This window comes from Cotesia typhae, unplaced genomic scaffold (genome assembly GCF_013202065.1).
Source record: "Cotesia typhae breed Kobodo isofemale line unplaced genomic scaffold, CoteBio_Ctyphae contig_43, whole genome shotgun sequence".
NCBI classification, from domain to species: Eukaryota; Metazoa; Arthropoda; class Insecta; order Hymenoptera; family Braconidae; genus Cotesia; species Cotesia typhae.
This window is the reverse complement of record NW_027423752.1, coordinates 132,399-146,314: the sequence shown is the minus strand read 5'-3', so window position 1 is coordinate 146,314 and position 13,916 is coordinate 132,399. Positions and strand designations below refer to the sequence as shown.

Sequence of the window (13,916 nt, the reverse complement as noted above, 5' to 3'; positions counted from 1 at the left end):
TATTTCTCGTACGCATTTAATCGAAATCTCTGATCTTAAGTACACACGTGGTCGAGAAAGATTACTTTAAGATGTTGCTCATCAATCAAGTAATGTGTGTATATATTTATGTATATAAGAGTGTGTAAATCTGTAGGCGTTATGGATACTATTTTCAAGAGTCGCGTGTCGTAGACACTTAACAACAGCGGAATTAATGCAGGTGGATTTTACAAGACCGCCTATAGGGACCGCCACAAATAAAAGTTTTAAAAAGTCCTTTTATATTAATGATATAATTACCAGAGTTGAAGAAATTTAATGATTTTTGATTTTTAAATTTATAATTTAACTGCTAAGTATTGGAGATTTTTTTTTTTTACATTTTTTTTAGACTACAATAAGAGAAAAAATTTTTTTGAAAAAAATGAGCATTGTGACAAGAAATTAAATTGGTGAAAATTTTCAAAAATGTTTTTTTCTTTGGTTAAGAAATCAATATTTTTCTCATAGCAATTTTTTTGTTGAGAAAAAATTTATTTGATTTAAAAAAAAAAACAATTTTAGATAGACAATTTGTGAATTTTCATCCAAAATTATTGTTTTACAAATTTTAAAGATTTTTTTCTATAAAAACGTTATTGTGAGAATTTTGTGGGTTCTTCACCTAAGAAATAAAATTGTTAAAAATTTTCAACAAATTAATTTTTTATCGTAACCGCTCTTTTTTTTTAATAAATTTTTTCTCTGTGTAAAAAAATAAATTACTCATAAAAAATATTTTATGTAAAAATTCGATCTAGCTTCAAAAAATTCATACATACTTTGAATATATTTTTAGAATATTAAATATTTTTCAAAATATGTTGAAATAAAAATTTTTATTTTTTAAAAAATTATTTTGTTGTTTTGTATGAAGAAACTAGTTCTTAAAGCAAGATTATAAAATTCTAAGAAGAAAACGTTATTATCAATTTAAAAAAATTTTTCTTAGATGTAATATTTGATTGTACCGATCGAAGATAATATAACCTTGAAATAATTATCGATTATAGATATTGGTACCTAAAGCCAAGATGACAAGATTCAAGGCAATAAATTCTTGAATCAAAAAATCAAAATAGTTATTCTATTAGTGGAACTTTTAATTAAATTTTCAAAGAATCTGTTTGCCTGTGAAATTATATTCAAATATAAAATTCTCACGTAATTTTAACAATCCCTCGATTAGCTATTGTACATTGTGAATTGTCAAAAATGTATAATCCTCAGGATATATGTATAAAAGATTATTGTGTAAGGAGTCAGTAGTGAGTAGTCGTTAAAAGTACGAATCATGTGGGTTCATTCTTATCAATAAAACTTGTTTGTCTGCACGCGTATTTCATGGTGTATACATCAGTATGGTTGGTAGAATAAGAGGCAATTGAAGTAAAAATGTACCCACAAAAACCCACTCTTTGTTTGCCAATGTCTACACTCATAAAAAAATTGTTTTTTTTGTATTAATAAATTTAAATTCAACCCCGTATTTAAATAAATTTATTTGGGTTTTTAAAAACCAATAACTTATGAAAAACAAATAAATTTAAAAATCAAAACTTTTGGATCAGTGAGTCACGACGGTTAACGTCCTCTAAAAATATATATTATATTCAATTTCCATTCTCTTCACATATTTTTTTCTTTACATTTATTTTTCTTTTCTTTACTTTTCTTTATTACTATAAATCGTTTGCATAAACACCTACGAATGTGTTTTTTTTTTTTTTTTTTTTTTTTACCGGATCTTCGAGTATTTGTTACTTACAAATATTTTCAAGTGCAGCCTGGGATTATCACTAGGTTGATATTTTAAAAAGTCAATGAGTGGAGAAAAATATGGGATACTATTTTCAAGATTAAAAACAATATTTACATTAGATACGTTCAAAAAATAATATTTCTCATAAATATTTTTCTAATTCACAAAAAATATTGTGTAAGAATGATAACGAGCGTAAAAAAATTTTTTCTAAGTCTATGGAACAGTTTTTTGAGAAAAAAACTCATTAATAGTCCGATGGATGGTATAGAAGAAAGAAGAAGTATTTTTAAAAATATATTCGATCATTAATTACTTAAAAGTGTGTGGCTTAAGAAGCTACAAAACAATTTATTCGTTGACATTAAATTATAGAAAAAAATCAGGGGACATTATAGGGAGCCCAAGATCTCATAAACAGCTAAGACAAAATTTTTTTCTATGATAATTCATTAAATTTTATTTTACTATTTAAAATTACTTCAACATAATAAAAAAAAATTTTAAAATTAATGATATTTTTAATTATTAAAATTTCAAAATCAATTTCTCATGTTGAATATTTAAAAAAATGGACCCCAAAAATAATTTCTTGATTAAAAATATTTAAAAAAAATTTATCTAAGTGTCATTGACTTTTCAGGAATGAATGTTAAAAATTCTAAAGCAATTTACTCTTTCCAAATGATTGTTATGATCTAAAATGATTCTCAGAATTGAATTTAACCGATGGAAAAGCGTCCTGCTGTTGCTAGCGTTGTCGCTCGTTAAGAAGGAAGCTCTCTAATGAACCAGACCTTTAATGCACTGCAGATGCGCTTGTACGTACTTGAGAAAAAAAGTTTGAGTAGAAACAAAAATAAAAATAACCAAAACAAAAAAATTCTAAAGATAACAAAACAAAATTAATGACGTAGATTATACATAAAATTATGTATTTTATTTTAAATTTTAATTAGATCAAACCGACTCAATTATTTCGAATATTAAAATTAGCCGAATTAAAAACAGATAATTTTTAAAAAATTTAATTTTATAAAAATGATTAAAGGTCGTTAATTCGGTATGTGACATGTCTGAGATATCCCTGGGTCAAGCGAGCTATTAATGGACTCATAATGCACTACATACTATATATCGCATTTACATTACAACGTTCTTATAATACATGTATAAGATGCATGTGTAATGGTCCATAACTCATCTGTGTACATTACTCATTACACATAACACAAGCAAACTGGAAGCAAGGAGTCTGGTGGTAATATATCGAGTCTCGTGAGTAAAGAGTACAAGTAAGAGAGTGACCACTACTGTCTGCGGCGTTCTATTCAGGAAACGGTCCATTACGATGATCAGACGATGTACGCGTGCGGAGGAGCGTGGCCCACTCGTTTCGCTATCGGTGGGGGCAAAGGCTCCGATTTTTACGATACCAGTAGATATTGTATAGAGGCAACGTGTTACATTAAGTCTTCACTTCCCTCATTTTGTATCCTCAATCCTCATCTTAATTTTTTAAATTTCCATTTCAAGATAATAATAATAATAATAAAACTAAATCTTTCGACACTTATTATCTTACACGATCGCCTACGTTTGTATTTTTATTTTTGATAAAAGTTTGAGATAAAACAATCAAGTTCAATGCTGGCTGGGTTACCTTAATACCTGGATTGATAACATATCGATAGAAGTGTAAACAAGTGATTATAAATACTAAATACTTAATACAATTATTTAGATTTGTTATTGGGGATTTCTGACCCTCGTAAACGTACCATGACTGTCGGGATGTTTTTCCGGAGTTAAAAAAAATTTACTGGACCCACCAGATGTTTAAAACTCGTAGGAAGTAGGGAGATGTTATTTCTTGGAAACGGAAATTGTGGCGCCGGCGATTAGCCGCTTTGCAGTTTTTTATTATTTAAAAAAATTTTTTTTTGTTATAACAAAAACACATACCGTAAGGTTGTGATTTAATCCTGATCTATGGCGAGGACTTTTTTTTTAATTATGGAATTTTAATTTGTCTCTAAAGGAAAAAGAAAATTTTTTTTTATAAGCCAAAATTTGACTAAAAAAAAATTTAGCGTCTTTGTTAATTCAAAAATACACAGAACGAAAAATTTCTTGACTGGAGAATAAAATTCTTAGAGACAAGACAAGAAAATTTACTTCTATCAAAAATTAAATTTTTTGGAGCAAGATATGTATCTTCTTAATATTAAAATAGAGATGAAATGTATGTGAAACCAATTTATTCGTGATATGATTGGTTGAAAATAACTATTCTCATTATGATTGGTTGAAAGTGAATATAATATACATAAACGACACAAATATATCATGACAACAAATATGAGGCGCGCGCTTGCGCGCGCAAATTTAAATTCTAGTCCCATAATAAAATTGAGATGAAATGTATGTGGCATCAAGGTATTCGTAACGTTATTGGTCGAATATATCATGAGCATGAAAATATATGCAAACGCTATAGTAAGGCGCGCGCTTGCGCGCGCAAATTTGAATTCTAGTTTCTTAAAACAAGAGAATTAATTTTGTTAGGATGAGTAAATTTTTTGTGTCGAAAAAAAAAATTTTTTTTCGCTCAAGAAAATAATTAGAAAGAAAAATATTTTCTTGGCTCAAGTGAACCTTTAATTCTGTGTAGATTTATCTCAAGCCTTGTTTCGTCACCCCCCCCCCTTTTCTTTAACCATGTTAAGCTACGGTAAATATGCATAGAATGAATTAAAAAAAAAGCCTTGAGGTATCGCGATAAAATTGATAGTTTAATCGTGAGATGCCATGAAAGTTTTATTTTAAATAAATTCATGAGTAAACTTAAAGCTGCGTCTCTTAAAGTATTAAACCTAAGACAAAATTATCGCTGCACAAATATATATATAAATTTATACACACCTTAGGTACCTTCGTATTTACGTACGATAATGAGGAGATAAAAAATTTAGTTTAAAGACAAAAAAAAAAGAAGGTGAGTTTACAAAAAGAAAACTTTTAAAAAGAAAAAAGTAGCAGGGAAAGAGTTTTTAAATGAGCATTCTTCGACTGCACCGATGATAAATATATATTCTAATAGCGTAACCAGCAGATAGTGATTGTTATATACATGTGGTGTGAAAAGGCAACGCACGTACATTTATATATTTTTATTATTATATATATAAAATGGTTTCTTTATGCTGGTCACGGGTATTATCTATCGTCGGTAAAGCGTAGGCGAGGGCCCAAGCAAAGGCCCGAGACCCAAGATGGTTTGTTGAATGTTTTAACTCATGATTTAGTACGCGTTAGACAACGAAAATGGATTTGGAATGCACATTACCATTATACACATGCATCACATACATATATAAGTCATATAATGTATGTGAATTATTTGTAAACCGTTAGACAATGCAATCTAACGCCTACTTTAGGAACAAAAGACGTGAGCGTTCCTTTTTGTACTCGCCTAATATGCATTAACGCACAACGCATGCACTCGGAAAAGGGGCTGAGGAAGCGAAGCACATAAGTTTCGTTGTTTATGTCTACATTTTTTTTAGTGTAAGCTTGTGCGATTTAGTAAGCTTGTGCAGTGTTATGAAAAAACGGCACATGGTTTGGCGCGAGCCGAAGAGCTAAAGTTCTGGAGCTTAAACGCTGGCGAATTGTGTTAGATTTTGTGTCGGGATCGGAAGAAAAAAATTTCCGAGCTTACTGATCAAAATTTTTCGCTTCTGTACACAGAAAAAAAAATTCTTAAACCAAGAAAATAATTTTGAAGAGTTTCGGACTAAGACGAAAAATTCTTGAATCAAGTAAAATTTATTTAAGCCAATAAAAATTTCTTAGTTTAAGAATTTTTCTATTCAAATCAAGAAGATGAAATTCTTCAAAATTATTTACATGATTCAAGTAAATTTTTTTTTCTATGTAAAATTATAAATAAAGAGACGAAAAATTTTATCAACTTTTTTTTTTGAAGCATCAAATTGAGAGTAAAAATAAAAATTTCGACGTTCTAATTAGCAAATTTTCTAACTCCATTTTAGAGAATTTTCCATTTATACGGAAAAATAATCAGTTCAAAATTTATTATTACTTTAAAAAGCCATTTAATATCTAATAAAGATATAATATTTTGATTTGAATCATTTAAATAATTTATAATTGGACTATTGCTACATCAAAATGTTAAAAAATCATCTAAAAAATAAGGAGTTAGACCAATTGCTAATTAGACCGTCGATTTCTAGAAAAACATTTTTTTTTTAAGCATTTAGTTGATTAAAAATGTTTTTAAAGTTTTTAAAACAAAGTTAGAATCGTTTTTGATGAAGAAAAAAATGACATACTTGAATAATATCTTTTAGAAGGCTAAAAATAACAATATAAAAATATTACCGAGACCACCCTAGGGTAAATTACGAGTATAACCTAATCCTAATTCGTGTTATAAGTTAGTAAAAAGAATAAACATATATATTATGTGTACGAGAAAAAGAAGCATATATATAACAAAAAGAAAAAAAAACTTTCGATTCAACTATAATTCGACGTCTATCTCCATAAGTCTAGACTCAACGCTCTAGACAAAAATAAAAATAATCTAATCCTATTATTATCTATAATTTTAAGAATTGTTTTGATTTAATTTAATGATTCACAATTTCCTTCAACAATTTACATTCATAATTTCATTTGATGAATTATTAAACTACAATAGACCTCTCAAAAGAGTATTTGTTCTTAAAAAATCCAGTTGTTCATTTATAAAACACTTATAGACTTAGAATTTGTAATTTTTATAATCCATTATGCAATTTCTATAGCGGACATGCGAACACAGAAGAATATATTTCCGGTTCAAGAAACCAATTGCATAGTTTTATTGTACGTGAAAACGTTTTATTAATTGTGTAACAAAAATTTTAAATTATTTTATAGCTATCCTTAAATTGAATAAAAATATAAACGCTACCGTAAAAATTTTATTTTTATTTATACGGTTAGGATTTAATAGTTTTTTTTCCTGTAGGTTTTTTTGTATTATAAATCCGAGTTAAACTCCTTTAATTCTAAATCTCTGATATTTATCTTAGGTTATTAGTTATTATTATGAGATTTTCATCTGTCGGAATTAAAGAGATTCTGAATAATAAAAAAAAGAAAGCCCTTAATCCTTTTGAAGCCATTGACTTCTTTAAATATTATTATTTTATTAGTTTTAGTATAAAATAGTATAGTATATTTTGATTCCTAGTGTTAGAGGTTTAATAGAAAACTTCACCATGACAAATTACAACACATGGCATTTATAATCTGGTATAAAATTAATTCGTAACGCGTTAATAATTTTTTTTTTTTTTTTTTTACAAACTCATACTATACGTACACACATTTATTTATATTATTATATTTTTCACGCCAACGTAAATGTAAACATTCGAATAAAATTCTAAGAGTATTTATAATGAATAACGATATCCATTACATGCTCGATTAGATACGTTTATTTACGATGAACAGTAACAAAAATATATGAAAAAAAAATTTTTTTAAAAACCCAGTGAATATTTTCTTAGAAAATATTTTAAATAACCACGTGGAAGGGTTAAAAAAACACATGTTAGATTTTTCTCACGTACTAAATTTACGTAAAAAAAAAAATTCTCATTTTTTTTTTTTTTTTTTTTTTTACGTTGACAAAAATAGTGACAAGAATAAAATTTTTTGAAAAAGTTTTTTTGGATTTGCAGAATGCATTAAAACGTTCATGAATACATTACAAAGCCGATGACGTATATAAGCTTTTAAGCTTGATATATACGCGACATATTTTGTCGCAAAGATAAAATGACAATTAGCGTAAATTTAAAAAATATAAAATATGTAAAATTTATAAATAAATTGATAGGAATCATTCGAAAAAATAAAAAAAAAAATATGCATAAGTTTTTGGTATATTTCGCGTGTGATCAAGAGGATTGCGAATGAATTATCATTTGTTCTTAATCTTAATAATGATAATGATAATAAATAAACGAAAAAATAATGGAATGCACTTTCTCCCTCGCAAAAGTTAATCATGAATAATAATAATATAAAATGCTTCTCTTATCCGTACCGGGACTATTTTAGTTGATGGTTGTAAACACTCGTGAGTGTCTCGTCTTAGCCTTTGAATTTAGGATGCTTTAGTTCTCGTCTTGTCTTATTCGAGTAGAGTGTTGTGTGCGGGTTTTTACGCACGTGTTGCTCTATACAATACCTCGTAAGGTATATTGGAGAGAAAGAGAGCAAGAGAAAAAGGTTTAAATAAGTTAAAGACGAAAAGAGTTGATGCAAGAAAATAAAGACAGGAATAATGTAGACGGCGTTTTATGAGTGCATTTTCATTTTTGGATACTTGCCAAAAATTTCTTGCTCTGGAAAATATTATATGGGGTATCTATTCCGTGGAACTAAAGAGAGAAGTTAAGGTGCTGAGAAGAAAAATATATATTTAATTACATTTGCTACGGTATATCTTTAAATAGAATAGTTGCACCCACGATTTATAATTCATTGTTCGTTCTTGAAGTTTATTTTGAGTTATTGTTTTTTTTTTTTTTTTCAGACGCAGAAGTCTCATGTTGCAGTTTAGTTGAATTTAAAAAGTGTGTGTGCATCCAGACAGGATGGCGACTCAAAATTACCGATTTTACATCACACTTTTTTTATTTTTATTTGGAATTTATTCTGTCCATTCACGAACTATTCGTCTTGGTAAGTTTTCAATTATTTAATTTTTATTTTGTATAAATTATAATTAAAAAGAAACGAAAAAAATTTTTTAAATTTAAAAAATTAAGAAATTTAAAAAATTTCCGTCTTGAACCAAGAAAAATTATTCGAAAGACCTATGGTGTGTTTGAGAAGAACAATTTAACATCAACCAAAACCTAAGTGGCTATCTAAAATTTTCTTAATTGAAGAAATCAAAATTTTTCTTAAAAAATTGTTTTTTTTTTTTTAATTTTTTAAATTCCAATTACTTGAACATAATTAATAAAGGTTTCCTTTGTTTTTTTATATTTTAAAAAATAGCAACACTTATTCATTGTCCATATTGAATGCAACAGAAAATTAGTAACAATCTGCGTTTTGATGCGTGTAAAAATAATTTATTTTAATCTATAATTTAAAATTACAAAAACTAATAACGTGAACAGCAATAAATAATATTTTTTTTTCTTCCAACACATTAACACTTTTTTGCTTTGATTACTAAGATAGTAATAATTCTAATACAAAATAAATAACGTGTTTTCATCGGCTGTAAAGAAGCAAGAGCATCAGTACTGAAAATTCCCACCCAGAAATCATGAATTATTTGACTTCTTTCATTATAATACCTCCCATATCTCTACGCTAGTCACATGTATACACATTAGTGAAGATTCGTGTAGCTGAATCTCATAAAGCGATCAAATTTCCTCCAGCACTTGATACAGTCTGCTGGAAGATCTTCAGTAGCGATTTTATAACCAGCAGCAACATTAGGATGATGAATCTTGCCCGCGGGGCACAAAAAAAATTCAAAAACAAAAAGTATTAAAATAAAAGTCTTTAACTTGATATTCTCTATGAGATAAATCACATTCACAGCACCAAGAATTATAAAATACATTTAATACGCTACATATGTATGTAAATGTTAACGTATGGATACACTGATGATGATATAAATGAACGAACAAATTATTATGGAGATTAATCGAAGATCTATTGAATAGATCATAAATTGCAGTCCACGGTCAATCATTAGAATTTATGCAACTAATAAATCCAACTGTCTCTTATTATTTATTATTATTATTGTTTATTTTATCTTTCTTCATCACAATCTCTTTTTCATTCTCTCTTTAACTGTGTTGTGTACTCCAGTGTCTTATAAATTAACCAACATTCTTTAGCGTATAGATGCGCAAAAGCTTCTAAGAATTATTTGTCCCAAGCAACGGTAATCCGAACACTGTTATAAATAAATTTATATATATTGTATACGCGAACGTGAGCCGCGTTGGTTCATCAAAAAATTTCCAATGCAGATTATTTATATTTAAAATAGTTTTCATCGGTTGTGTTTTATTATAATAAATTTAATGTCGATAAGTGATTCCAATCAATTTTTGTTAAACAGATCCGTAAAAAAAAAAAAAAAAAAAAAAAAAAAAAAAAAAACAGCACAAAAATTATTAAAATTGATATTTAATTTACTGAATAAATTTACTCTGCTAAAATTATGATAATTTTAATAAAACACAAAATTATCGATCATCCGATGATCTGCCACTTATCTACTCCAGTCGTTAAATTATTTTAATTTTCAACTAATATTTAATACAACTTATAAGATTCAGTTTTTATTTTAAATCTCGAAAGATTTTATTGTCCAAAGACCCTGACATTTCGGATGGGACGGTTAGAAAGCTCCTCAAGACATCTGGTACGCAGATCCACCCACGATCGACGTGTCATCCTGGTTCAGTATACCATAGTCACCCATATACACAATATATGTATATATATACATAAATATACATATAACAGCATTAAGAAAAATTCGTTGAAGACAAACTAAATCAAAACCTGTGCCTGCGACTCACATGTGTCTATTTCTTCACCCTAATATATCTTACACTCGAAAAACCTTTTCTATACCGTCAAAAAATAATTCTCTCGTAGAAATTTTTTATTGGATTTAAATAATAAACATAACTAAATACTGAAACTACATAATCAAGTTGTAAAACATTCACTTAAATAGTTGTACTAAAGCTTTTATTGTGATTACATGGCAATTGTTCAATTGTACGGTCATTGAGTGTCTTCTCGTTTGATATTAAAATATCCTATGAACTATGAGAATTTTATTTCAATGTATTACTTTTTTACTGTGAGATATTTTTTTAAATATAAAATTAATTGTTGGAAAATTTTATTTTTATCTTAAAAGTGTGGAGTTTTAAATAAAAAAAAATATTATTTTAAATTTGAAAAAAAAAAAATTGATCTTATCGATCAAAGATAATATTCTTTTGAACGAAAAGATAATATTTACCGACTGGAGTTACAAAGATTTTAATCCAAGATTTTAAAACCCAAGAAAAAATAAATCTATTGAGTTCTTTATCAATTTGCCGATTTTAATAAATTTTTAATCGCACTTATATTTTATTGCTGTAAAAATATTAAGCTTCAAGGATTCACGACTTGAAACCAAATCTACTTTCGAAAAAATATAAATAAAAAAGTACGAATGAGAAACACTGTTACAATCCTTTGTCTATTAAACGTATTCAATGGAGTAATGGTGGTTAATATTGTCAATTGTACAATGAAAGAAATGGCGGGACGCGATTTGACGAGCTTGAAATATATACTATGTATATATGTATTATATAAATATATGTAATGATGTGAGACAAGAGAAGAATCTTTTAACCAAGACATCTGCTACTTTACCCTCCTTTAATAAGTTAATCTCAGTTTTAAAAAAATAATAACAATTCTGTTTATTATTCTATTGTTTTAAATTATCCTAATTCTTGCCTTTTAAATTAAATAAGATTTTATATTGATAATAATAACAAGTCTTGCGACATGAATTTTTTCAATAATTAAACTTGGAGTTCAACAAACTTTAAAAATACTTTGACATTTTTAAAAATTGTTGCGTAATACTTTATATACTACAATGATTGTTCTTTTTGTGACTGTGGCTAGACAATAACTTGAGTAATAATACGAACGCTTGTGACATTATCACCGTAGGATTTCTCTTTTGCAATTAAAAACACTGAAAAAAGGTAAATAATAAAATAAAAAATAGCAAAGAAGTTAAACTAAAGACACGTCAAATTTATTTACGGTCGGCACGTGCCTTCAGAGAGTTATAAAGCTTTAGATTTAAATTTAGAACTTGCGCGAGAGTGAATATAAGAACGTCTACCTCAATTCTATGTACGGATAGTCACGATTCCGATACAATACTCGTTTCTTATTTTTGTTAATACTGTAACTAATTTTGATAAATAAAATCAGAGCTTGCTCGTAAAATTAAGGTTCTTTGTAAGAGAAATTGAATTTGAAGCAGCCGGATGTTTTATTATTTTTTTCTCTACAGTTTAAAGAAAAGATGATGCATAAACATTAATTTAGAATCAGCTGTCGTGGCACGTTGTGTCGTGACTCGTATATAATGATAGTAAGAAATATTTTGTCGCGATTGGGCTGCTTTCGTAGAACGACTAAAATTTAACGCAGGAATGAGAATGGTATGGAAGGATGATGATGATGATGATGATGATGATGATCGAACTTGACATAAAGAAGCAAACAGTCTTTCATCTGCATATTATGTATATCACGACCCTAAATGTCATTTAATACTCACTATATTATTTTCAATCCTAACCCTTTATATTTTTGTTTCTACCCTGCTAATGCTAATAAAAAAAATTTTTATTCGAGAGAAATAATCTTTTTAATAAATTTTTTTAATTTGCTTTAAGAATTTCTTGGCTTGAATCGTGGATTAATATCTTTTCATCAATCCATACAATTTGACGTGATTAAAGACTACATTATACGAAATAAAAAAAATTAAATAAAATATAGTCCAAAAGAAGATTTCTTGGCTCAAAAATTTATTTGAAGGAACCTTTCAATTTATTGTTTTTTTAACAAAAAATATTAATTCTTGCCTTTCTATTAATTAAAAAATAAATAAATAGATTTATTTGAGGTAATACAAATTATTCGACTAATTTATCAGAAAAGAAAATATCTTTTCAAAGAAAGTATGTCTTTGTGTCAAGAAAAAATGCGAACGATTTTTTTTCTCAGTGTATCATCGATCGGTATAATCAAATTCTTCATCAAAAAAAATTTTTTTACAACGAAAAAATTTCATTTTTCTCTAAATTTGTTGAATTGAAAAAACTGAATATCTTAAACCATTAAAAAAGAAAATTCTAGACTGAATTATAAATTTTCTTGGCTCAAGAAAATATTAAAGAAGATTGAAAATTTCTTCTTGCTCCAAAATAACTTTTGACTTCCTTGAAATTTTCTTGGTGCAAGGATTTTTTTTTTCTGTGTAAAGTAAATTTTTGCTAAATATATTTATCTTGAGTCAGATTATTTTTTTTTTAATTAAATATACGACCTAAAGTATTTTAGACTTGTAAATGATTACATAATGTTTCAAAAAAATTTTAAATGTCGAACATAAAATTTCTTACTTTGAAACGATATTACTTTTAGTTATCAAATTTATGACATTTTAGTCATAAAAAAAATTCTATTCTCAGAGAAATGTTTTCTCCGTATGTAAATTTAACATATCTTTATTATTCTTTGCAAGATATTTTTAATTTACGTGACAAAAACATTGTAAACATTTTACATGGCTGAAATTTTTACCAATAATTCCTTTTATTTTAGAGAAAATAAATAAAAAAAGAAATCTTCTTTCTTGTCTGTATCTTAAAAGTCTATTCTCGCATCTACAGATGCTTCATGACATCATTATCTAAAAAAGCTAAAGAAAAATAGTGCGTCTAATGACGATAAAAAAACCCAAAAAAATTAATTAAAAAAATAAATGGAATAAAATAAAAGCGGGGGCATCAGAATCGGGGGCATAAAATAAAAATAATATGAAAAAAAAAAAAATTGTATACTTTAGTACTCACTAAACGACTAAGTGATTTATACTACGGTGGTTTAAAAAAAATTAAAATTACGTAAAAAAAAAAAAAAAACTAGAGTAAATTCTAAATCACATGTGATCCAGACGCAGAGTTAAACAGTAGTAGTATATACTAAATACTATACAAGCAAATAAACCCAATCGATTTGAGAAACTCGAGGGTCTTTTTTAACAACGAAACTTACTGTTTAGCATCTGAAGCTGAAGCACAGGATGTTTGTAAAGTTTCGTAACAAAGTCAGAGAATAGAGTTTAATAATAAATAAACGTGTTACAATGTACAGCACACAGCCAAGCCATTAAAGTAAAAAATAGCAAAGAAGTGTTTTCACTTATAAGACAATAAAATACAATAGTCATTGA

The 13,916-nt window shown here is 27.2% G+C and overlaps 2 protein-coding genes across 8 annotated transcripts in view; one reads left to right on the top strand and one right to left on the bottom strand.

The window, feature by feature from the left end:
* Nucleotides 1-13,916, bottom strand: part of LOC141528372 (guided entry of tail-anchored proteins factor 1) — an 84,720-nt gene that overhangs the window by 61,664 nt on the left and 9,140 nt on the right. The gene's annotated exons all lie outside the window — the stretch shown is intronic.
* Nucleotides 1-13,916, top strand: part of LOC141528259 (fibroblast growth factor receptor homolog 1) — a 29,982-nt gene that overhangs the window by 8,220 nt on the left and 7,846 nt on the right. For 2 of the 4 annotated variants that reach the window (XM_074244211.1, XM_074244214.1), the window contains exon 2: nt 8,412-8,560. In XM_074244211.1, coding sequence (XP_074100312.1) covers nt 8,473-8,560 — 88 coding nt within the window. In that variant the 5' untranslated portion in view covers nt 8,412-8,472. Of the gene's footprint in view, nt 1-8,015; nt 8,316-8,411; nt 8,561-13,916 lie in introns of those variants that run through there. The other 2 variants (XM_074244213.1, XM_074244212.1) reach the window with 2 other exon arrangements.